The 26,953-nt window shown below is 44.7% G+C and overlaps 1 protein-coding gene across 3 annotated transcripts in view; it reads right to left on the bottom strand.

Moving 5' to 3' along the window:
• Positions 1-26,953, bottom strand: part of WDR27 (WD repeat domain 27) — a 244,945-nt gene that overhangs the window by 165,479 nt on the left and 52,513 nt on the right. For all 3 annotated transcript variants that reach the window (XR_004442681.1, XM_033234187.1, XM_033234186.1), the window contains exons 20-22: positions 26,389-26,486; positions 24,914-25,035; positions 3,644-3,741 (exon numbers count right to left, since the gene is read on the bottom strand). Coding sequence is in view for 2 of the 3 variants with exons in the window: in XM_033234187.1 (XP_033090078.1) it covers positions 3,644-3,741; positions 24,914-25,035; positions 26,389-26,486 (318 nt within the window). In the remaining variant the exon portion in view is untranslated. The remainder of the gene's footprint in view (positions 1-3,643; positions 3,742-24,913; positions 25,036-26,388; positions 26,487-26,953) is intronic.

Below are 26,953 nucleotides of genomic sequence, written 5' to 3'. Positions count from 1 at the left end.
GGGTCTGTGATGGGAGGGGCTGCCATGAGGACCTCTGACATGTCCTGGACACATTTTCCCATTGTCTTGGGGATTAACATTTGGCTCCTTATTATGTATGCAAATTTCTGTAGCCAGCTTGAATTTCTCCTCAGAAAATGGGATTTTTCTTTTCTATTGCATTGTCAGGCTGCAAATTTTTCAAACTTTTATGCCGTTTCCCTTTTAAAACTGAATGCCTTTAACAGCAACTGAGTCACCTCTTAAACATTTTGCTGCTTAGAAATTTCTTCCACTAGATAACCTAAAACATCTCTCTCAAGTTCAAAGTTCCACAAATCTCTAGGGCAGGGGCAAAAGGCCATCAGTCTCTTTCCTAAAACATAACAAAAGTCACCTTTGCTCCAGTTCCTAACCAGTCCCTCATCTCCAGCTGAGACCACCTCAGCCTGGACCTTATTGTCCATGTCGCTATCAGCATTTTGGGCAAAGCCATTCAACAAGTCTCTAAGAACTTCCAAACTTTCCCACATGTCCCTGTCCTCTGAGCCCTCCAAACTGTTCCAGCTTCTGCCTGTGACCCAGTTCCAAAGTCGCTTCCACATTTTTGGGTATCTTCTCAGCAGCACCCCACTCTACTGGTACCGATTTACTGTATTCGTCTGTTTTTGTGCTGCTGATAAAGACATACCCGAGACTGGGCAATTTACAAAAGAAAGAGGTTTAATTGGACTACAGTTCCACGTGGCTGGGGAAGCCTCACAATCATGGTGGAAGGCAAGGAGGAGCAAGTCCCATCTTACATGGATGGCAGCAGGCAAAGAGAGAATGAGGAAGATACAAAAGCAGAAACCCGGGACAAAACCACCAGATCTCATGAGACTTATTCACTACCACCAGAACAGTATAGGGGACACTGCCCCCATGATTTAATTATCTTCCACTGGGTCCCTCCCACAACACGTGGGAATTATGGGAGTACAATTCTAGATGACATTTGGGTGGGGACACAGCCAAACCATATCAACCAATGAGTGAAAAAAGAAAAAGTGGTACATAGACACCATGAAATACTACTACTCAGCCATAAAAAAGAACAGAAGAACATCTTTTACAGCAGCTTGGGTGGAGCTGGAGGCCATTATTTTAAGTGAAGTAACTCAGAAATGAAAAACCTAATACCTTATGTTCTTACTTATACGTGAGAGCTAAGCGTGAGTACACAAAGGCATACAGAGTGGTATGATTGCCTTTGGAGACTCACAAGGGGGAGGGTGGGAGGTGGGTGAGGAATAAAAAAATGACATGTTGGGTACAATGTATAGACTCAGGTGGCAGGTGCACTAAAACCTCAGACTTCACTACTATACAATTCATTCATGTAACCAAAAGCCACTTGTACCCGAAAAGCTATTGAGATAAAAAAAATTAAATAACATAAAAGATTAAAAAGGGTGCACCTGTATAGGGCCCTTGCCGTGAATGGAGCTTGCAGGACTGGAAGTTGCTCCGAGCAAGTCACTGAGCAAGAGGTGAGTGAATGTGAAGGTCAAGGGCATGACCATAACTGCTATAGACGTTAGAAACACTGGACACTTAGGCTACACCAAATTTATTTTAAAATATTTTTATTTCCTCAGTAATAAATTAACATTAGTTTACTGTAACTTTTTTACTTTATAAACTTTTTTTTTTTCTTTTTTGGATACAGAGTCTCACTCTGTCAGCCAGGCTGGAGTGCAGTGGTGCAATTTTGGCTCACTGCAACCTCTGCCTCCCAGATTCAAGTGATTCTACTGACTCATCCTCCCGGGTAGATGGGATTACAGGTGCACACCACCACACCTGGATAATTATTGTATTTTTAGTAGGGAGGGGTTTCATCATGTTGCCCAGGCTGGTCTCGAACTCCTGACCTCAGGTGATCCACCTACCTCTGCCTCCCAAAGCTAATATGACTTAGCTTAAAACACAAATGCATTGTACAGCTGTACAAATATATTTTATTTCTTTATATTCTTATTGTACATGCTTTTTTCTATTTTGAACTTTTTTTACTTTTTAAACATTTTTGTTAAAAACTAAGACATAAACACACACATTAGCCTAGGCCTGCATGGAGTTGGGATCATCAACATCACTGTCTTCCCCTCCACATCTTGTCCCACTGGAAGGTCTTCAGGGGCAGTGACATACATGGAGCTGTCATCTCCCTGTGATAACAATGTTTTGGCCGGGTGCAGTGGCTCACACCTGTAATCCCAGCAATTTGGGAGGCTGAGGCGGGTGGATCACTTGAGGTCAGGAGTTCAAGACCAACCTAGCCAACATGGTGAAAACCCATCTCTACTAAAAATACAAAAATTAGCTGGGTGTGATGGTGCGTGCCTATAGTCCCAGCTACTTGGGAGGCTGAGGCACAAAAATGATTTGAACCCGGGAGGCAGAGGTTGCAGTGAGCTGAGATTATGCCACCGCACTCCAACCTGGGTGACAGAGCAAGACTCCATCTCTGCACTCCAACCTGGGTGACAGAGCAAGACTCCATCTCAAAAAAATCAAACAAACAAAAAATTAGCTGGGCATGGTGGCGTTTCTGCCTGTAAACCCAGCAGCTCAGGAGGCTTAGGCAAGACAATCCCTTGAGCTCGGGGGTGGGGTGCTGGGACGGGGAGGTTGCAGTGAGCTGAGATCATGTAACACTGCACTCCAGCCTGGGTGACAGAGTAAGACTCTGTCTAAAATTAAAAAAAAAAAAGCAATGTCTTCTTCAGGACACCTCCTGAAGGACCTGCCTGAGACCGCTTTATAGTTAATTTTTTTTTATAAGTAGAAAGAATGCACTCTAAAATCATGATAAAAAGTAATAAAGCAAATACTAAACAAAAAGAATTTTTCCGCTCTATCATAATCTTATGCCACCAGCAATGTGATAAGGTCAGTCATTGGTTAAGACGTCCTCATGTGCAACACGATTGCTCATACAGATTCTCATCACGAATTTGAAATAATAATAGTCAACAAACCTGCATATAAGTTTTACTGTTGCATTCAAACATAAACAACAAATATAGTTATATCAAGAATTCCTATCCTAAAAGACTTGTAAATATTTTGCTGATAAAACTAAGGTGCTTTCTAACTTTCATAAAATGCACTTTCAAAGTCTACCAAAGCATCTAAAATATACATGACATGAAATGAGAAGTAATTTACTTAACGATAGTATATCTAAGGAAATGCCCTCCCATCTGTGACCTGAGGAGGTAGGAAAAGGAGAGTCAGGCACCGCTGGCCCTGCGTTACAGGGGTGCTCGGAGCCTCGTGGGTGGCATCCAAGGAGATGGGAACACACTTGGGAGAGAGAGCAGTAATCACACCACATGGTAACTGTGGTTTAGGAGATTCCAATGTCTCCCTCAACATCGCTGACCCACAGGAAGGGCCTGGGATTACTCTCCTAAGCCACATATAGCAGAGAGACCAGCACCTAGTGCTTCACCCTTCCAAAGTTAGAGCTACCTTTTCTGTGCATAAATCAGTCTTAGAATAATCAGTGTATACAGATTAACCACAACCTCATCACATTTGGAAAAGAAATCAGATTGAGCTTACATCTCTTGAGCTCCCCACCCCCACAGTGCAGGGCACAGGACAGCCTTACCTCAGGGTTCTCAGGTCCCACAGTCTCATCCCATCGCCAATGGCCGTGGTCAGGAAGAGGTTATAAGCCTGAGGCTGTTGGGTTGTAAATGATGAACCCTATAATTGTAAGGGGGAAATCAAGATGTACTTTCAAAGGCTGAGTTAATAAGCGTTATGCTAATGATATCTCATAATAGCTGATTCTCAAGTAAGATATTAACACAAAGTTTTTTCTTATTTGTAACAATTTCAGAATTGGACTCCAAAAACTTCTAAATAAAGTAGTTAATGAGGGTATATTTTGACCTAGATAATTATTGATGTGTGTTCTCTTTATGTGTAATGCCACTGAGAGTTACAGAAGTACAAAATGGTCAAAGATCAAACGACCAAGACAGTAACACACTAAAATTCATGTTTAGAGTATAGACCATAAGCCATATTCAACAAATCATCTGAAAGACGCCCCTCAACAAAGCACTTAAAGTTAAGGTGAGTTCTTTATCTGCCAATTGTCAACCGTTAAACTATACTGAGCAGGCTCCTGCGATGACGATGTGGGTGAGCTCCCACAGGGCCCTGAGTCCCGGCCCTGACTCTGACTCACTCCTCTTTCCCTGTGCTGCTATCAGAAGCAATTCTCACTAAGTGGAACTGAACTCCACTCCATCTACAGAACCATTTGGCACAAAACATCACCTAAACACACTGTGATAAATAATGATTTCCATTCTCCTTCTAGGTCAAGAATATTAAAAATAGTAAGACAAATTTCATGAAGGATAGATGTGCCTACAAGTCATCCTTCATTTGCAAACAGAAAATAAAGGCTTACTAAGTTCAGTAATAACAAACTAATAATAATTCAAGGCCAGGTGCAGTGGCTCACACCTGTAATCGCAGCACTTTGGGAGGCCAAGGCGGGCAGATCACCTGAGGTCAGGAAAATTTGAGACCAGCCTGGCCAACATGGTGAAATCCGTCTCTATAAAAATACAAAAATTTAGCCAGGCATGGTAGTGTGTGCCTGTAATCCTAGCTACTTGGGAGACTGAGGCAGGGAAATCACTTCAACCCGGGAAGTGAAAGTTACAGGGAGCCAAGATTGCGTCACTACACTCCAGCCTGGGAGACAGAGTGAGACTCCGTCTCGAGAACAAAAAAAAAAAAAAAAAAAAGAAAGAAAAGAAACAAAGCTGTAATACATATTTTAAAATAATAATTCACACTAATAATTGAGCAGGCATTCAACAGATATTTACAGATCATCTACCGAATGCTGGTGTTACATGAGGTACTTTCAGTATAAAAAGAAGAAAATGTAGGCTTAGTTTAACGAAAAGAGAAGATAATGGCACTGACAACACCTGACAGCAGTTGCTAGTATATGTAGGCTAAAGAGTAAAAAACTGGGCCAGGCTCGGTGGTTCACGCCTGTAATCCCAGTACTTTGGGAGGCCAAGGTGGGTGGATCACGAAGTCAGGAGATCGAGACCATCCTGGCTAACACGGTGAAACCCCGTCTCTACTAAAAATACAAAAAAAAAATTAGCCAGGCATGGTGGCAGGCACCTGTAGTCCCAGCGACTTGGGAGGCTGAGGCAAGAGAATGGCATGAACCCGGGAGGCGGAGCTTGCAGTGAGCCAAGATAGTGCCACTGCACTCCAGCCTGGGCGACAGAGTGAGACTCCGTGTCAAAAAAAAAGTAAAAAACTGAACGGAATAGAAATAATATGTAATGACTAAACCTTTCAAGAGAAAAAGTAAACTTTTAAAAAATGTGTTCAATCCAATAGAGGGTGAGGAAGAAGAAATAAAGAACCAAAGAAAATTCAGGATAAGTAGAAAGCAAAGAAATAAAAAATGTGGAAGAGGAAGCACAATATGATATCAAATACATGAATAATCATAATTGCAAACAGACTAAACTCAACAAGGAAAAGAGAGATAATATTAGGCTGGATTTCATTATTACCATTATTGTTATTATTTCACTTTTATTTCAGGTTCAGGGGTACATGTGCAGGTTTGTTATTAGGTAAACTTGTGGCACAGGGGTTTGTTGTACAGATGTCATCACCCAGATACTTAGCCTGGTACCAACAGCTAGGTTTTCTGCTCCTCTCCCTCCTCCCATCCTCCACCCTCAAGCAGACCCCAGTGTCTGTTGTTCCCTTCTTTGTGTTCATGAGTTTTCATCATTTAGCTCAAAATAGCACAGTATTGATAATAAAGCCATATACCTATGACCATCTGATATTCAACAAAGCCGACAAAAACAAGCAATGGGGAAAGGGCTCCCTGTTCAAAAATGGTGCTGGGATAACTGGCTATACGTGCAGAAGGTTGAAACTGGACCCCTTCCTCACACCATATACAAAAATCAACTCAAGATGGATTACAGACTTAAATGTAAAACCCAAAACTATAAAAACCCTGGAAGACAACCTAGGCTATACCATCCTAGACACAGGAACTGGCAAAGATTTCATGACAAAGACACAAAAAGCAATTGCAACAAAAGCAAAAATTGACAAGTGGGATCTAATTAAACTTTAGAGCTTCTGCACAGCAAAATCAAGTATCAACAGAGTAAACAGACAACCTACAGAATGGGAGAAAAATATGTGCAAACTATGCATCTAATAAAGATCTAATATCCAGCATCTATAAGGAACTTAGGCTGGATTTTAAGAAAAATTCTGAAAACCTAATTAAAAAAAAAAAAGTTGAAAGTGAAAGGTGGGGCTCAACCAGCACATAAGAACTCTAAGGAGGTAAGATGATATACACACTAGAAAAAAAAAAAAAACAGATAAAAGGTAAAGAAAGCCTCATTAGAAAGTTTCTCCAAGAAAATGATAAAAGAAATAACTGCACGTGAAAATATAAGAAGGATGAACTTAAATATCCTTAATAACATGCCCTTCAAATACATAAAGCAAAAGTCAACAGAATCACAAGAAGAAACTAGCTGGGCATAGTGGCTCACGTCTGTAATCCCAACACTTTGGGAGGCCGAGGTGGGCAGATCACGAAGTCAAGAGATGGAGACCATCCTGGCCAACATGGTGAAACCCTGTCTGTCTCTACTAAAAATACAAAAATTAGCCAGGTGTGGTGGTATGCACCTGTAATCCCAGCTACTCAGGAGGCTGAGGCAGGAGAATCGCTTGAACCCAGGAGGCTGAGGTTGCAGTGAGCCAAGACCGTGCCACTGCACTCCAGCCTGGTGACAGAGCAAGACCCCGTCTCAAAAAAAGGAGAAACTGACAAGATTATAACCATAAGTATAGATTTTAACACATCTCTCAGTAATTAAAAAAATCAAGCAACAAGAAAATAGGAAGACTTGAACAATTTAAACATAATTAACAAGGGTGAGTCAATGAATATCTGGGCAAACGTACCAAATCATCAGCAAAACCACATTTTTCTCACACACCTATGTAATATCAACAGCAAACCACAGAGTCCAGCTTCTCGATAAATAAAAAATCTCAAAGATACCAAGAAAATCCATACTATATATGGAGAGTTCATGCTCTGAACACAATGCTGTAAAATTAGAAACCAATAACAAAAAAGATGACCAAAAATTAACTCGTGGAAATCTAAAAGCATCCATCGAAAGCCTGGGTTGAAAAACATCATAATAAACATAAGGAAAATATTTAGTGCCAAGATAATAAAAATAGTGCATGCCCAAGCTGGTAAAGTGCAATGTCAGCATGAAAAATCAAGCAACAGGGAGACCATGTATAAGAAGCTAGTAGAGGCTAGCGCTAGGCTTAACAATGCACAACATTGCTGAAGCAGCGTCCTTGTCTGGGATCAATACCCAGGATTTGTTGCCTAGCACCAAGATTAAAGACACAGACACAAACCAGCAGCAAGTTTAGGAGTGAAGGTTTCATAGGCCAAATAAAAAGAAAGAGAGCAGCCCTCTCTGAGAGAGGTGTCCCAAAGGGAAAAGTCAACCTGTGGTGGACTGTGCCCGATTTTACAGGCAGGCTTGAGGAGGCGGTGGCTGATATATGAAGGGCCCACAGATTGGTTTGATCAAGTGTGACTTTTACATGGTAGGCAGGGGAGGCTGGTTGTCCCACCCTAATTTTTTTTTTGAGAGGGAGTTTCACTCTTGTTGTTCAGGCTGGAGTGCAATGGCATGATCTAAGCTCACTGCAACCTTCTCCTCCCCAGTTCAAGCAACTCTCCTGCCTCAGCAGCCCAAGTAGCTGGGATTACAGGGGCATGCCACCACACCAGGCTAATTTTTGTATTTTTGGTAAAAACCGGGTTTCACCATGTTGGCCAGGCTGGTCTCAAACTCCTGACCTCAGGTGATCCGCCCACCTTGGCCTCCCAAAGTGCTGAGATTACAGGCATGAGCCACGGCGCCCAGCCGCCCCACCATAATCTTATTAGGCAAATAGACTTTCTGCTTGGCCAGCGCCATCTTGCCTGCTCCTTACTGTACACGTGGCTGGCAGAAAAGAGAAGATGGAGCCACCATTTTGAACATGTCTATTCCCACGTAGCCTTCTCCTACTGGCACAACTGCCAGCATTCGCCTGCACAAGCTTCTAGCTCGTCTGTCTATGTCTGCAGCTCGGTTTTACAGCCTGTTCTCTGTTAGAAAAGAAATGATCTGGGGCTGCTTTCATTAACAAGAAACCCTTAGGAAGGATTCCCATCCCCTCATTATCTGCCTAAGTAACTTCTTCTTAACTCCTGTATCATTGCTTCTGAATGGGTACTGGGGAAAGACCCATACGAAATTCAGCAGTGGTTATCAGAGACGAAGAAAAGGGAGGGATGTGGGTAGGGTTTTCTCTGTATCAATAATCATTTCATTTCTTTTTAAAAAATACAGCAAGATCTAAAACTAATAAAGCAAAATAACATAAGTGACTAATATTCCTGAAATCTAGAATCATATGTAATAAAATTATTTCATTAAAAAAGCTGTTTAAACTTGTACACATTATTTTTAATTCAAATTAGCTGTCTAGTATTATGTATTTACATCACAAAATAGTACATATTTTATTCCAAGGCAGGCAAAAAGTATCCTGTCAAGTTTTAAAAATATACAAAGTATCTACACCTGCTATGACTTTAAGGATATCAATAAATCATAAAACACTTAAGTATTTTCACTTTTTTTTTTTTTTTTGAGACAGAGTCTCGCTCTGTCGCCCAGGCTGGAGTGCAGTGGCCGGATCTCAGCTCACTGCAAGCTCCGCCTCCCGGGTTTACGCCATTCTCCTGCCTCAGCCTCCCGAGTAGCTGGGACTACAGGCGCCCGCCACCTCGCCCGGCTAGTTTTTTGTATTTTTTTAGTAGAGACGGGGTTTCACCGTGTTTGCCAGGATGGTCTTGATCTCCTGACCTTGTGATCCACCCGTCTCAGCCTCCCAAAGTGCTGGGATTACAGGCTTGAGCCACCGCGCCCGGCCCACTTTTTAAATGAGCCATTTAACACATAAAATAGGAAAAGATGACCATCACTTTTTGATGTATTTGGCACTCTTATTAATACAATACTAAAAAGAATTTAAAATTCCATTTGTCCAACAGGATTAAGATAACTATAGGAGTAATTTCTCAGATCATTTTAATGGTAGTACACTGGGATGACTGCAAAAAAAAAAAAAAACGCATTATTGATGCATGACTAATATGGCTGAGCTGGTTACTAAGCTTAGAAGAAATTAGAAATACCCTATTTTATATTTGACTGGAAATACAGCATTTGGGCCAATGATAATTTCTGCTTCTCCTGTATTTGGACTTGCAGGATGACAGTTCATGAGTGGCAGCCCCCACACGGCTGTGGTGAGTTTGATGTACATTGCGCAACTGAACAAAAATGTAAGACAAGTTTTTTTTAAAAAGCTATTAAAACATAGTGTAAACCTCTGTAACCTTATACTCTTTCCCTTTCATTCCATCAGATACCATTCAGATAGTTATTTTCAGGAAGTAAAACCTCTAATTTTCCCATAAAAAACCTCAGAACTATTTTTCTTAATATAACACCTCTCATCCAAGAGTACACCACAATGATTCACAAAACATTACAATCCTTACTGAAAGACCACATGGATTTGAGAAGATTCAGGCTACTGTATAGTCATTGCTCAAGCTGTGACAAAATGTAGACAGTTTTTAAGCAGTTTCCTAAAGCAAAGACACTAAACCTCTTAACAAAAAGCTAAGATTTGAAAAGAGAGGAACTCTCCTTGAATTGGGAAATTAGACGGACACTATGTCATTCCAGGAACAAAGCGAAGCGCATCTACACAACAATGGTTCTTCACAATTTGTAAAAACAGTCTTCACCACAGCGCTTGGAATGAAATAACCTGTGCGCCTCTTGTCGACAGAAAGAGTAAAACTGTGTCAAATATTGAAAGAAATTTATTCTGGGCCAAATACGAGTGACCATGGCCCATGACACAGCCCCCAGAAGATCCTCAGAACATGTGCCCAAGGTGGTCGGGCGCAGCTTGGTTTGATACATTTTAGGGAGGCAGGAGACATTAATCAAATACACTGCAGAAATACATTGGTTTCCCACCTGGGAAAGGCAGGAAAACTCAAAGTGGGGGCTTCCAGGCTCTAGGTAAAAGTAAACATTTTCTGGTTGACAATTGGTTGAGTTTCTCTGAAGACCTGAGTTCAATAGACAGGAAATGTTCGGGTTAAGATACAAGATTGTGGAGACCAAGGTTCTTTTGAATCTTACAGTGGCTGCCCTTAGAGACAACAGGTGACAAATGTTTCCTATTCAGACCTTTAAAAGGTGCTAGAGTCTTAATCTCTTTAGGATTGGGAGGGCCTGGAAGAAAGCAATCTAGCTATGTGAACAGAGATTCTTCTCAGAGGCACATTTTCCCCCACAAAGGACAGCTTTGCAGCTTCAAGATATGGCAAAGACACGCTTTGGAGTAAAATATTTTGATTTTCTTCCTTGTCTTGTAATGTTATGCCAGAGTCAGGTTGGAAAGTCAGTCATGACATATAGGGTTAAATAAAACCCATCTGATGAGAATTGATGGTTTGTAGAGCATGACTCCCCAGACCCCTTAATCAGAGCTTAGTCCTCACCCTTGTAGGACACAGCTTACCTGCAGGGATGCTGTCTCAGGCAGCCAGTTTGTCCAGATGTCCATCAGGAATGGGACAAGAAAATGAATCTTGGGACCCCCAAATCACTAAGCCAAGGGAAAAGTCAAGCTGGGAACTGCCTCAGGGAAATCTGCCTCCCATTCTATTCCTAAATAAGATAGCTACAAAGAAGCTACAGACCTCCCTCACAATTTGCCCACCAGGAAATTCCTTTTGGTTAAAGACAGACAGAACTCAGACATCCCTCTGAGGCTTCCCTGAGACCAATGCAGATCTGATTGCTTCCCCTCCCCTACTGTTTATGTAAAAATGATGATTCACTGAGCCAGACTAAATTGTGTATTCAATGGAAGGCTGATCAAGGACTCAAAATAATGTAACCTTTTGCCTCTTATCTACTCGGGACCTGGAAGCCCCGGCCTCAAATCCCACTTTACCTGACTGAACCAAGGTACATGTTACACATATTGATTGATGTCTCATGTCTCCCTAAAATGTATAAAACCAATCAGTGCCCCGACCACCATCGTCAGGACCTCCTGATGCTACGTCCTGGGTGCATCCTTATCCTTGGTGAAATAAACTTTCTGAACCTTAGATATTTTGAGTTAACAAGAGCCTCGAGGTCCACCCCTCCACCGGTTTCACCACACAGCCCACCTCCTGCACACTGCTCCTCCAGACACAGACCTGGCACTCTTCCCTGTGTCATGAACCTGCTGCTCCAGTTACTGGGTCAGCACAGAGCACCTGACCTTGTGTAATACATGTGTTCCTTTGTAAGAAAATGCATTCCTCCAGCACAAGGACTTGCCCTCTCTTCATTCATCTAACTCTTCATTCACGGGACACTGCCGAGCGCACGGTAGCAGCTAATAGATATTTTAAATGTACTAATTAATAGCACTTTAATGAATACTATAATTAAAAGCACATATACATATGCATACACATTCATGCACACATATACACATGTACACCCATGCGTGCTTGCATATACATATACACACATGCACGCACATACATACCATATATGCATTCATGCATATACATGCACACACACATGCACGCATATACATTTGCACACACGTGCATTCACGCATATACACACACATGCATGCACGCATATACATACCCACACATTCACGCATACACATACACATGCACACACATACATACCCACACACGCATTCATGCATATACACACATGCACGCATATACCCACATATTCATGCATATACATATGCACACACGTGCATTCACGCATATACATACCCACACATGCATTCATGCATATATATACGCACAAATTCACACATATACATACACACACACGCACACATATATACATACCCACACACGCATTCACGCATATACACACACGTATTCACACATATACATATGCACACACACAGGCATTCACACACAGGAACATACACATGAACATACATACACATCATGAAAGGAAAATAAATCTCCAGGCCCCCACATCAAAAGCTAAAGGGAAAAGTCAAGCTGGGAACTGCTTGGAGCCAAGCTGCCTCCCATCTATTCAAAGTCATCCCTCTGCTGACTGAGAGAAATGCAGATCTGATTGTCTCCTTTGCAGAGGCTCATCAGAAACTCAAAAGAATGCAACCATTTGTCCCTTATCTGCCCAGGACCTGGAGGTCCCCTCCCCGATTTGTGTCTTCCTGCCTTTGCTTCGAGTTGTCCCACCTTTCCAGACGAAGCGATGTTCGTCTCACGTATGTCGATTGATGTCTCATGTCTCCCTAGAATGTATAAAACTAAACTGGGCTCCGACCACCTCAGGCACATGTCATCAGGGCGCCCGTTCTCAACCTGCGCAAAATAAACTTTCTAAATTAACTGAGACCTGCCTCAGATGTTTGGGGTTCACACACACGCACATACAAACCAAATTCAAGGTGGAAGGAAATGAGCTGTGATATATTTAACTGTTACTAGGAACAGGTATTGAATCAAGAGTTCAGCCCAAAGCCAGACTGTTAACACTTTACTCTTCGTGGCCATTTCACTGAATGGTTATAGAAAAAAGAGAACCACTTGGAAAACAATATGAATAAAACCATCTCCACAAAGAGAAAAGAAATGACTGAAAACAAAGTTTAACATAAAATCTATTATTCATTATTTTTACCAGAGCTATAAAAACAGGAAATTTTTAAAAGAAGTGACATTTTTACCATGTCCCTCCTCAAGAGAGCACTGCAGGGTTTTGACATGGGAGAAATGTCCCGGTGAAACAGCCATTGCAGAATTATCACTGAGACAGTGAAACAAGCCTGGCCTAACCCCTCTGTCTTGCTTCTAACCTCCGAGCTGTCCTCTTCGTTCCTGGGCTGAGGCCAAACTAACTTTAGCAGAAACTTAGTTTATAGTTCAACTTTGAAACAAAGACCGCTTTCCCAAAACAAAGCCCCTTCTTGCCTGGGGACTAGACTGCCTTTGGAAGACCTACAAATTAGCTCAAAGACTAGAAACTATGGTTTAGGAGTCATGTAGCTGGAGGCTACAAGATTGTGACCACCCCCCTCCCCGCCACCCAAAATTGCTCCTGGGGATAACATCACTACTGTAAAAGCTAAGATCAGTGCTTCTGATATTTTGCAGACCCTGCACGGAAGGGATCAGCTGGTACCCCACCCCATCAATAAACTGGTGCCGCGGGTCCTGCAGCCCCACCCAGGAACTGACTCAGCACAAGGGGACAGCTTCGACTCCTGATGATGTCACCTCTGACCTGACCAATCAGAATTTGTGATTCACTGACCCCACCCACCCACCAAATTATCCTTAAAAACTCCCATCCCAGATTCTTGGGGAGACTGATTGGAGCACTAATAAAACTCCATGTCCCACACAGCCGGTTCTGTGTGAATTACCCTTTCTCTATTGCAATTCCCCTGTCTTGATCAACTGGCTCTATCTAGGCAACAGACAAGGTGAACTGTTGGGCAGTTACCCCAGTGGCTCAGCTGTGGCCCTCCACCGGTGACGGCACCACTCACAGGGCCCGCAGGCTTCATGCAGAAGTCACAGCCTGCACACCCACTCACATGCAGAGACAGTGAGGGTCCAGCCGGGGTGCCAGGGAGAACCATGCTGGGGGAGGATCAACAACCCACATCTGGGATGAATTATTCTGAACCACTTAGAAGAAAAACTGGTCATTTACTTACTTTGTTTTTAATTGACCCGTAACAACTGCACATATTTTGGGGTACAGCGTGGTGTTTTGATACACACACACGTGCGAGGCCCCAATCGTGGGATTCAGCACACTGAAAACTCCTCCCAATGGCTACTCAGTGCCAACCTCGGCCTGGGTTTCCTCACACTGGCTGAGGGCATCCTTCTCTAGGTCGTCATAAATGAGCCTACAAATGCCACAGCCTGAGCAAAAAGAAAGTAAACACAAACACAAACAGCAAAAACAGCAAACAGGCAGCCACCCACAAGGCGTGGTGAGCACCAGACACAGAGGATCGTGGACAAGGGACCCTGGAGACACCATGTGCAGCATGTGGCCTCAGGTGTGCGGCATCAGGTGTGTGGCCTCAGGTGTGTGGTGTGTGGCATCAGGTGTGCAGCATCAGGTGTGTGGTGTCAGGTGTGCGGCGTCAGGTGTGTGGTGTCAGGTGTGCGGTGTCAGGCGTGTGGCATCAGGTGTGTGGCATCAGGTGTGCAGCGTCAGGTGTGTGGTGTGTGGCAGGTGTGCAGCGTCAGGTGTGCGGTGTCAGGTGTGTGGTATCAAGTGTGCAGTGTCAGGTGTGCGGCGTCAGGTGTGTGGTGTCAGGTGTGCGGTGTCAGGCGTGTGGCATCAGGTGTGTGGCATCAGGTGTGCAGCGTCAGGTGTGTGGTGTGTGGCAGGTGTGCAGCGTCAGGTGTGCGGTGTCAGGTGTGTGGTATCAAGTGTGCAGTGTCAGGTGTGCGGCGTCAGGCGTGTGGCATCAGGTGTGCCGCGTCAGGTGTGTGGTGTGTGGCATTAGGTGTGCGGCGTCAGGTGTGCGGCGTCAGGTGTGCGGCGTCACGTGTGCGGCGTCAGGTGTGCGGCGTCACGTGTGCGGCGTCAGGTGTGCGGCGTCACGTGTGCGGCGTCAGGTGTGTGGCGTCACGTGTGCGGCGTCAGGTGAGTGGCGTCAGGTGTGCGGCGTCAGGTGTGTGGCGTCACGTGTGCGACGTCAGGTGTGTGGCATCACGTGTGCGGCGTCAGGTGTGTGGCGTCACGTGTGCGGTGTCAGGTGTGTGGCGTCAGGTGTGCGGTGTCAGGTGTGTGGCGTCACGTGTGCGGTGTCAGGTGAGTGGCGTCAGGTGTGCGGTGTCAGGTGTGTGGCGTCACGTGTGCGGTGTCAGGTGTGTGGCGTCAGGTGTGCGGCGTCAGGTGTGTGGTGTGTGGCGTCAGGTACGCTCTGGATCTGAGGACAAAGAACACCCACAAGAACCTTCCAGATGTGCAAAAGAAGATTCGAAGCTCACCAGAGTGCAGCCCCTCACGCGCCTCTCTCAAGCTCGAGGGACTTAGCAAATGAAATGCTCGGGTCCACTCGGAACTCCTTAGGGAGCCGGAGGGAGGCTGCACTGTGCCCTAGCGCCATCCCCCATCCCCCTCAGCCCAGCCAGGGACATACAGGACCTAAATCGAAAACGGCCACCGACCGTTTCCAGGGAGCCAGGTGACCTGCCAAGTTCTCTAATAACTAAAGAAAACGTCATCAATTTGATTAGAAATAAAAAGGATAAAGTAACCAATTTAATTAACTAACTTTCCCATGAGAGTCTGACAACCACCAAGAAGAGAGCTCAGCTGACTGTCAACTACAGAGCCCTGGCTGTGGCCTGTGACAGATGCCTGACCCACGACACACGTGAGCCACGGCCATGCAACCCCATGGGATGAGAAACTCGAGACGTGTGTCCATGCGGCCCCAGGTAGATGGCACGAGACCGGGAACACGAGTTCCACTGAGTCAGAGCACGGGGAGTACAAGGGCAGCTGGGCGGCCAAAGGTGGCAGCTCTCACCCTCAGGGCCCGGCCCATCCACCAAGGGGAGCTGTCACCAGGTAACGGGGCAGGGACCGTCCTTACGGAGGGTCCGCATGGGGTTCTCATTCAGATGCACCTCCTGACTGCCGCGGGCCTCGGGGAGGAGATCTGCCTGAGCAGAGACCGCCGCAAGTCCACGCCTGCTTCCTTGTCCTTCCTTCCCCGGGGGACTGACTTTAGAGGCCCTGATGGTTCAGCCTAGAGTTAGCAGGAGACCCTACAAGCAGGGGGCCCACAGCCTGTCGACAACTGAAGGCTGAACACACAGGCCGTAGAGCCAATTCATATGATTTCCACAAAAATGAAACTCATTTTGACTTTTAACATCTAATGAGACCAATGGCGTATTAACACATAAATAAGGAGGGTCTCGGTTAGTTCGCTTAAGTTTTCTTGTCCCTGACCCAGTGGAGCAGCGGGTTTGAAAACACTTGCCCAAGAGCAGGATGAAGTGTGGGGTTCACGCCCTCTCAGTGGCTTCAGAACAACAACGCCGTCAGGCCGGGATGACTTTCCTGCTGCTGTGTCTAGTGGTTTACTGGAAATACCGAAACAGCACTTACCAGTCTAAAGTTTATTTAGTAATAATAGTTCTAAAAGTTTCTTTGAGTCAAGAATGTAGGAAAATAAAAAGCCATCTGATGCTCCAATGAGTAAGTGTGTGACAGTACCTACAAATGCTTTCTACGAATTACCTCCTACTATTTCCTACTATTTACACAAAGCACATCCTCCTCCTTCAAATGCTAGTTCAAGTTTTCTTCTCAGTTTTATTTATTTTTTTTGAGACAGAGTCTGGTTCTGTCACCCAGGCTGGAGTGCAGTGGCGTGATCTCAACTCACTACAACCTCCGCCTCCCAGGTTCAAGCGATTCTCCTGCCTCAGCTTCTCGAGTAGCTGGGATTACAGGTGCACACCACCACACCTGGCTAATTTCTGTATTTTTAGTAGAGACAGGGTTCACCATGTTGGTCAGACTGATCTCGAACTCCTGACCTCATGATCCATCCGCCTCAGCCTCCCAAAGTGCTGGGATTGCAGGTGTAAGCCACCCTGCCCGGACCACTCTGATTTTTTTTTATCTTGCCCACATCTGGGGAGTCATGCTCTACAAACCATCAATTCTCACCAGATGGGTTTTATTTAACCCTATATATCATGATGACTTACTTTCCAATCTGACTCTGGCGTAATACTATGAGGCAAGGAAGAAAATCCAAATATTTTACCCTAAAACACGTTTCTTTGCCGTATCTTGAAACGGCGCTGCAAAGCTGTCCTTTGTGGGGGAAAATGTGCCTCTGGGAAGAATCTCTGTTCACATAGTTAAGATTTCTTTCTTCCAGGCCCTCCCAATCCTAAAGAGATTAAGACTCTAGCACCTTTTAAAGGTCTGAGTAGGAAACATTTGTCACCTATTGTCTCTAAGGGCAGCCACTATGAGACTTCAAAAGAACCTTGGTCTCCACAATCTTGCTCTTAACCTGAACACTTCCTTTCTACTGATCCCAGGTCTTCAGAGAAACTCAACCAATTGTCAACCAGAAAATGTTTCCATTTACCTAGAGCCTGGAAACCCCCCACACACCCACCAGCTTTGAGTTGTTCCCCCTTTCTGGACCAAATTCATGTATTTCTGAAATGTATTTGATTGATGTCTCCTGCCTCCCTAAAATGTATCAAACCAAGCTGCGCCCCGACCGCCTTGGCACACGCTCTCAGGACCTCCTGGGGGCTGTGTCACAGGCCACGGTCACTCACATTTGGCTCAGAATAAGTGTCTTCGAATATTTTACAGAGTTTGACTCTTTTTGTCAACAGACATATTGTGTAGTGGAGAAGCCTGGGCTTCAGTGTAGCCATCACCCGAATATTGTACACGGCACCCCTTAACTTCTCATCCCTCACCTCCCTCCCACCCTTTCACCCTCCCAGTCTCCAGTCTTTTATCCCACCAAGTCCACGTGTGCACAATATTTACCCCACCTATAAGTGAGAACATGGGACTTAACTTTCTGTTTCTGAGTGGTTTAAGACAGTGGCCTCCAGTTCCAACCACTGGAGCTGCATAAGACCTGATTTCATTCTTGTGAGGGCTGAGTGGTGATCCACCGTGTGTCTGTATCACATGCTCTTTATCCATTCCTCTGTTGACAGACACTTAGTGTGATTCCACAACTTTGGAGTTGTGACTCGTGCTGCAGTAAACACACATCACCACAGGTGTCTTTTTTATGCAACGATTTCTTTTCCTATGGGTCGGTGCCCTGTCGTGGGATTTCTGGATCCGAAGTTCTGTTTTTAGTTCTTTGAGAAATCTCCATACTGTTTTCCATAGAAAAAGTTAGCTCTAATTTGTACTAAGTGAGACTCCCACCCACAGCGTCTAAGTGTTCCCTTTTCTACACATCCTCGCCAACATCTGCTGATATCTGGTGCAAGATGAAACTCTTGTTCGAGGCTTCACTTGGCATCTGGAATAAACACACATGTAGCTGTTTCTCTCATGTCACCACGAGGGAAAGCCAAAGGTTGAGCCCTGGAATGTCCACGCCAGCAGCAGGTCATGGAGTTCTTGTGGGTAAACGATGGCCCAACTGAAAAAGGAAGGCAGATCGAACGGTTGTAACTCAAATAGGCCCCTTAAAACTGCCATGATTGGGCTTGGACTAAGCAAGCAATTTTTGAGCACCGACTGTATGCTAGTAAGGGATGGCTCTGACCTCAAGATGAGAATCTCACAGGCGAGAGGATTAACCACACGTCATTCTGAAGGCACTGATGAGCCCTGGAACGGCAGTGTAGGCACAAGACCAAGTAAGGGGCCGAGTCCAACTACTGAGAGGCCAGGGAAGCCTCCTGGGGAGGCGGTGGAGACTGAGCCTGGACAGTCGGGTTTGCCTGTGACCCAGGCCACAGAGCAGAAGCACAGAGTGCAGCTGGTGGATGCTCAGCTCCACCTTCTGAGAGCCCTGGGCTGAAGTGCCCGGGACCAGGCCTGAAAGGGTCAATCCTGTGTCTCAGAGTCAGCCCTGTTCCCTGGGCTCATCATCAGGCGGGTGCAGTCGGGAAGCCAGTGCGGAGCTTCAGCTGCTCTGTGGGGTCAGAGCTTAGGTGCCGGTGGTGTCTGCTCAGATCTCACGCCGGCACCCCCACTCCGTCTGGGGCTCTGGGGGGATGAGGATGCCCCATGCTCCACGTTCATGATGCTGCGACTCTGAGGACAGAGCCCGCCTCTTCTCGGTAGGTAGAGCACGTGTGTCACACAGGAGCAGGCCCCGATGCCCTCCTGTGACTGTCCAGGCCACCACAGAAGCCGACTGGGGCATGAGAGGATGGCCCAGCCCAGCAACCCGGGCTTCCTGTGGGCCCACAGCTTGAGACTGGGTCTGAGGCGTCACCAAGGACACTGACGGGGTCAAGGTACGAGACGGCGGCACAGGGTCTGCATGCAGCCTCGGGCTTTCATCCTAAAAGCTGCTGGGGCCTCTGAAGAACTGACAGTGAAGATAAAAATGACCTGGATGGGGTTTTGAAGGCACAGGTCAACAGTGGATGGTGATGGGCAGAGACAAGCCTGTGGTGACAGTTGCTGGGGAGCAACTGCAGGCTGCAGGTGGAACAGAAGATGGCAGCGCTAGGCCTCTCACACCTGCACCTATGCGGGTGCAGTGTCACCTTCCTGAGGTCTGCACACCGACAGAGGTTGACAGAGGGGCTGTGCTGTGTTAAGCAGGGTGGGTGCAGAGGCACCAGCCGAGGGGTGCCGCATTGCCTGTGGGGCTGGGTGCAAAACACAGCAGGCTGTGCTGGGCTCCTGCTGCCTTCTCTGGGCCACACAGTGGGCGGTGGGGGGTCAGGCCCAGGCCCCTCCTGCTGGTACAGCTGTCCCCTCCTCCTTCAAGGCTCAGCCCAGGACCACCTCCTGGGGAACATCTTCCCTGCCCCCACCTTGTTCAGAGGCCCCACAGACCACTTGGTAAACTGAATACACCTCCTGCCTCTGACCCAGAAGGTGATCCTGAGGACGACATCGCGACGCTTTCCGCACGAGTCCGCACCGCGCAGCTCAGAACGCACTCACTCCACATCCAAGTAAGCAGATGAGGCCTTTGCCCCACAACAGGGCACTTCCGTGCCGAAACAGTCGCCTTTCACTGCAGTGTTTTTTGGACACACAGAACCAGACCTTCAAGAAGCCGTGCGGTCATCCAACGTGTAAAACAGATCAAGGCAGAAGGCTCCCGGCGGACTGGGCATACGGATGCTCTGCTGTGGACGCCAATGGCACCCCTGGGCAGTGCCTCTGCCTCCGAGGAGCTGCAAACCTGGACTCTAAAGAGTCCTCACTACAACACATCAGCAACTGCCCTTCTCCTGACGGCACATTTCTCATGTCCTCGTAAGAAGAGCACAGTTCTGATCTGAAAGGCCACAGTTGCCGTCATTCATGACCGGTCCTCCCACATCACTGTAATTCGTAACAGTCCTCCTCCACGATTTCCTCGATAACTCCTCACCATCATCACTGCTGATTTCTGACATGTATTTAGAACCAACAATGCTCATTACAGTAAATTAAATGGGACAAGAATGAAATTTGACGCTTTAAGTCTTGAAAATAAATGTATTACAATCAAGCCAACAAAATATAAACGCCTTTCTAAAAACAAATCTTAATTATGCTGCCAATTCACTTCCTGTATCTTCATTCTCCAAGTGAATACTATTTTAGGGCTTGAAGTATTCTAAAAAATCTAATATGCTGCTTCCAATACAACATATTTTAAAAGCCAGAAAAAAGTTAAATGTAAACACAGTCTCTCATCTGGCTCCTCAAGTCTCCTCAGTTATTGAAGTAAAAGACAATACCCAAAAGAAGCCAAAATGAAATCAGCACTAGAGGAAGAGAGGAAAAACAGGTATCAGACTGTGGAATTCGCCATGCCTGCTGTCTGGAGGCTCCCGAGGCGCCAGGCCCAGCGCCTCCGTCCTCCTCCCTTGGCGGTGTGCATGGGGAGCCTCCACAGTGACCAGGCAGGTGCACTCAGCACATGCCAAGAGATTTACATACATTTAACCCTTTAACAGAGAAAAGCTTTATATATGCAAAAGGTTAGAAACTCTTCTATTGTGAAATGGGGACAGACAGGAAAGGAAACAAAATTGCAAGATCACACCAAACAGCATCATATCATTTTCCAAAATAATTCTCCTGAAAATATTAGAAAATTGGTTAAAGTTAAAAGAATTATCTTTACCATTATCTTAAACCTCGCATGTTATTTTTTAAGTTATAAATTAGAAAGCATTGAAAACTTCGAAATTATATTTTGCATTTGCAACCTAAACATCTGAAACAATTTAAAACAAATTTGGGAACTAAATTTGGGGAAAAAAATCTCAGACTGAGCTCTAATAGGCCAAGTTTTAATCTAGACCAAGTTTCATGGCTCTGTCATAAACCCCATAAAGAAAAGAACAAAAAGAGAAAGAAAATAGGGATTTATAATGGAAATGCTGACAGACCATTTTCCAAACACCAAAAATAAATTATAATTGGCTTTGCAATGACCACCTTTAATAAGAGTCATGCACAACCAATACAAAAATTAAATGAACTAGGAAATATTTTTTCTAGTAACTGACAATGTTTGAGACAAGAAGCAGCAAGTATCAAAAAGCATGGTAAGAAATATGTTTTAAATGTAAAATTGGCTGGGAGCAGTGGCTCACGCTTACAATCCCAGCACTTTGGGAGGCCAAGGCAGGCAGATCACCTGAGGTGAGGAGTTTGAGACCAGCCTGGCCAACATGGTGAAATCCCCTCTCTACCAAAAATACAAAAATTAGCCAGGCATGGGGGCACATGCCTGTAATACCAGCTACTTGGGAGGCTGAGGAAGGAGAATCGCTTGAACCCAGGAGGCGAAGGTTGCAGTGAGCCAAGATCATGCAACTGCACTCCAGCCTGGGCGACAACAGCGAGACCTCACCTCAAAAAAAAAAAAAAAAAAAATGTAAAATTTACAACATGAAAGAAACTTCACGTATAAGATTCATTTATCTTCACAACTGAAATTTTTAAACTCAAGAATGACGATGTTTGGGAAATTTAGCCAATTCTCACTTAACTGTATTATCTAAAGACTCACAGACTTTAGAAAAACTCACCAGATAGACAACTACATAACATCTCCGGAGAGACTTTTCTTGTTAGCAATCTTTACCTTTAGATAAATTTTTATACACTGTATTTTGAGAACAATACATCAACAAATTTTAAATACTATTTGTCAAACTTTAACCTCTGCAATCTACATGCTGACGAGTCTTTTTAAGAAACCATTTTTTCTCTAGATTTACATCTACTTTCTTGTACAAAGAATTGAATCCTTTGCTTTCTATTGGTAACAGCAAGTCACAGTTCAATTCGGTGCATGTCAAGTGAGCAGATTCCAGCTTCTAGGTACTACCAAGATCAGACACAAAAGACGGTGCAAACTGTAGTCTGCACTCAGGTATCTTACAGTCAAATGTCTTTGCGTGGAAGTTTCACTAAATAAATTTAGTAGGTCAGACTTATACTTTAACATTCTACATCCAAATATTAGCTATTGATATCTCATTAAGCTGCACTTGAATTTAAAAGGCATCATAATACCTAAAAAATAAGATGGGCTGGCCGGGCGCAGTGGCTCACACCTGTAATCCCAGCACTCTGGGAGGCCGAGGCGGGCGGATCACGAGGTCAGGAGTTCAAGGTCGGATCAAGGCCAACATGGTGAAACTCCATCTCTACTAAAAGTACAAAAATTAGCCAGGCGTGGTGGCACGCGCCTATAAACCCAGCTACTTGGGAGCCTGAGGCAGGAGAATCATTGGAACCCGGGAGGTGGAGGTTGCAGTGAGCTGAGATCATGGCACTGCACTCCAGCCAGGGCGACAGAGCAAGACTCCATCACAAAAAAAAAAAAAAAAAAAAAAGAAGAAGAAGAAGAAGAAGAAGAAAAAATAAATAAGATGGGTATTAGGCTAACAATCATTTTAAAAGTTAATAACTCAATTATTAAATTCATTTAAAAGCCCAGAAATATATAAAATCTAACAATCAAATCTTTGCCTAATCTTGACAGATCTTACTGTGAAATTAGTAGCATCAGATCATGGCTCTCAAATACCAACAGTGCTGCCTATTCTCATTGTAAATTACCAAACTGACTTCTTTTTCCTTCACAGCTTTACCAGAAAACATAGAAACCTGGAGTATTACACACAGCCCTGATTCAACTAATTCGCACTTGGTTTGTGGAATATGCCATTTTAATAGCCTCATAAAGAAGTTACAGAATTCTTCAAAGGGATTCCTTCATTCATCTGACAGACCCACTGCACAGTGTTTAAAAACATGTTTGCTCTGGTTTATATGCAGGAAGCATCTAAACAAAAAGGGAAAATGCAGAAGAATAATATTTTCTCCAACAACTCTCTGCAAGCTGATATTTCCATGGTGTTATTCAAACCAGAAAAGCCTTCTCCTATTGAAACTTGAAATGTCCTGTTGATGAACTGGGTGGTGGAGGGGTGGAAGATTAAAATGAAGGCAAGACAAAGATGCCTACCGGAGCCTTTAAACCCTCCCTTCTCCAACCAAGGCTGCCCCACAGGGAGGACACGGAAGTCGGCTTCGCCTCCCCAGGCCTCTTCCTGACCTCCACAGCTCTGACTACCCCACACTGCCAAGTCCCTGGATCTGCCTCTCTGAAGAGCCATCCAGACCGACATGTAGGGAGACCATCTTCCTGGACACAGAGCCTCTGAATCCCGGGGTCTCTCATGCTGCACCCATTAACAAAGTCTTCCTGTGGCCCTGACACCTCCATCTCCCCTTTATCCCAAAGAGATGCATGAACAAATCTGCTTCAATGTAATTTAACTTAACAGCCTGGAATCTTCGCTCTTTCCAATTTGAACTGATTAAAAAACTTTATAGATAATCAGACCATACCTGTCCTGTTAAACAGAAATTTAAAGACTCAAAATGTGGGCCGGGCATGGTGGTTCACGCCTGTAATCCCTGCACTTTGGGAGGCTGAGGCAGGCTGATCACGAGGTCAGGAGTTCGAGACCAGCCTGGCCAACATGATGAAACCCCGTCTCTACTAAAAATACAAAAAAAAATTAGCCAGGCATGGTGGTTCACACCTGTAATCCCAGCTACTCAGGAGGCTGAGGCAGGAGAACCGCTTGAACCCAGGAAGCAGAGGTTGCAGTGAGCCGAGATAGTGCCACTGCACTCCAGCATGGGTGACAGAGTGAGACTTTCTCTCAAAAAAAAAAAAAGGTGCAAAATGTGTTAACCTGTGGATAACAAAGTCTGTTTAACCAACATTGCAATATTTCACTTAGCAAAATGATACCCTGAATCATGATATAAATGCCAGAGGCGTTGTAAGTTAAATCCTTGACTTGGAAAACCTTTCCGGGCATATCAACAACCAAAATTACAGTTTTAGTCCCAAGAAATGCAGTTTTGTTCACAAGACTTAGACCCCTCTTGGGTAACCAAGTGTCTTTTGAACCGTGCAGCTATCAGACAACGAACCCATCAAACGTCTCTCCTGTAACGCCAACCCTTAAACCCATCGCTGTGGATATTTGTAAACTTTGTCTCTGTCAAAATGGCCTGGCTGTTTCCAACAGCCTCCACCTTCAAAAAAAGCTACTGATTTAGCAAGGCTGCCCCACAGGCCATAGAACCAATGTGTCTACCACACAGTCCACTATTGCTGAAAATATGCAACCCTATCAAGTTTTATGTGAGAATGTTTTCCTAGTAAAATCTTAGTATGAGCCCATAAAATAGTCAAACACAAAAGTACAAAACGTAACATTCAACATGATACTAAAGTATCTCCTAGGGCCAAACATTGAGGCTTCGAATAATTAATGATCAATAAAAATTAACACTGAATTTGGTAGCAAACACTGCTAAAACGGCACCATACATTTGCACCTGTGAAATGCTTTCAGCACATAGTTGTACAGATGATGTATATTATCCAAAAACGGACTCACTTTATTTTGGCAGATTTGATGGACAGGCCGCGAGTGGGCTTCTGCTATCACCGCTGCACTGCAGCCGGCGTTGAGGTCGAACACTTCCACGGTCCTGTTCCGGCCAGCTGCGAGAACGATGTCTGCGATAATCCAGTTAGGGAGTCCTCTCAACGCTCGTACCCATGGGGAAGGGACAGTCCCTCTCTTTTACTAATAAAAACTTCAGAATATTAGAAGACTCAAGAATGGATGACTAGTTAAGAATTTCTGAAGTTCCGCCTGAAACGTCCTGAGCCCAGTCCAGCCCCACCTCATCTGGCCCCAGGCATTGGCAAGAGCAGGTGGGTGGGGGTGGGGGGCTGCTTAGGGAAAGGGAGACCACCACAGTGCCTGTTTTGAAGTGGGAGTTCCAGCTTTAGATACGTGGTATTTGGGATGCCCATGAAACACCCAATCAGATGTCAAATAATTGAATATGTAGACACTGCACTCAGAAGAAAGGACTGAACTAAGATTAGACAGAGCCACAGAGTGGGTGACAATACCTGGGGCAGGTCTCATGAGGGGAGACACAACCCAGACAGTGCCATGTTGGCAGGTGACCGTGACATGCTTCATAAACTTGACCTATGAGGAACAATGTATACATTTAGGGCTCGTGTGACCGCCAGCACCCCTCAAGCCTCAGCGCTCAGCCCTGAATGCTGCAGTAATGAGTATATGTGGTGGGAACACAGGTGCACTGGAGTCAAGAGACCCGTAATGCTGGTGTTAGCACTGGACTACTCTTGACTCTAGTATACTTGTATTCCAGACACCATCATTTAAGCTAAAGTAATCCTAATGACATATTTCTTATTTCTGCTAGGTATTTTAGTACCAATTCTAGTATGAAATTACCACATTTCTAACTAAAACATACTACAACCTCCTACCATTTTATTTTAGTTCAACTATAAAACTCTCCAATAGAGGTCAACTTAGATTGAACTTTGAGTAAATTAAAACTTTATACAATGAATTCCTAAAGATCTGGAGCTTTTCCCCTAAATAAATTAAAATTAACTTTGAAAATTAAAAGCAATGGTGTTAGCCATAAAAATCTCAAAAATTAAAGTTCTGGATTCCATTTCATATTATTTTGAACAGCAACTGCTGTGATTTTTGCCAGCTCTGTAGATGAGATAGAATAACTAAATTATCAGACATTAGTCAACAAAGTCCAGAGCAGAAGTGCCAGGTCAGCCCACTGGCTGGATGGCATGAGCTATGCAGCACTCAGGTTTCTTTTTCCTTTGAGGTCCTTTCTGAATATTGAGATGAATTATTAACACGTACAATTAACACAAGGACGGCGAGCTCCATGAGAAGGGTCCCTGCGTTCCCGGAGCCTCACACAGCGCCTGACGCTCGTGAGATGCTCAGCACACCCCTCTGCCAGAGGAAGGACACGCAGGGCGTAAAACCCTACCAGGATCTGGGAGAAAGGATACGGGAATAAAAGTCGTTGACTGCCGATAGACTGGTCATGTCTACTGCACCGGTCGTGGAGAGCCTGCAAATCAGCTTGGACTTGCTCTTCTGTTTATATCTGGAAGAGAAAATCAAGATGATCAATCTTTTTGCTTTCCTTGCACTACACTAAATATCTTATGTTTAAAAACATTAAACATGAAAAGAAAGTTTTCATATCACTTTAAAAGTCAGTTTTATGATACTGAGGGAAAAAGCGAATTAGCTACACCTTGATTTTTCTTCAGGGAAAAAAACCTGTTTTTCTATTAACATCTAATTATTTGTGGTGATTTCTGACATACGAAAGATCCCCCACCTCCTTCTCCTTTTTCAGTCTGTGGTCAAACGCACCAGCCTTTTCCTATAGGGTATATCCGTGTATGCTTAGAAAAACCTGCCCATCTCCCGCTACATATAACTGAACACATGCATCCGCTTCGCTACCTCCCGAAACCCAACTGAAGTGGCTGCAACGTGATCTCTAAGGGAAAGTCCCGCAAGATCAGAAAGAGGAGGCAAGAACAAGAAGAGAAGCCGCCAATT

Source organism: Trachypithecus francoisi, unplaced genomic scaffold (assembly GCF_009764315.1).
Source record: "Trachypithecus francoisi isolate TF-2019V2 unplaced genomic scaffold, Tfra_2.0 Lachesis_group15, whole genome shotgun sequence".
Taxonomy (NCBI): Eukaryota; Metazoa; Chordata; class Mammalia; order Primates; family Cercopithecidae; genus Trachypithecus; species Trachypithecus francoisi.
The sequence above is the reverse complement of the archived record's forward strand: the minus strand, read 5'-3'. Positions and strand labels throughout refer to the sequence as shown.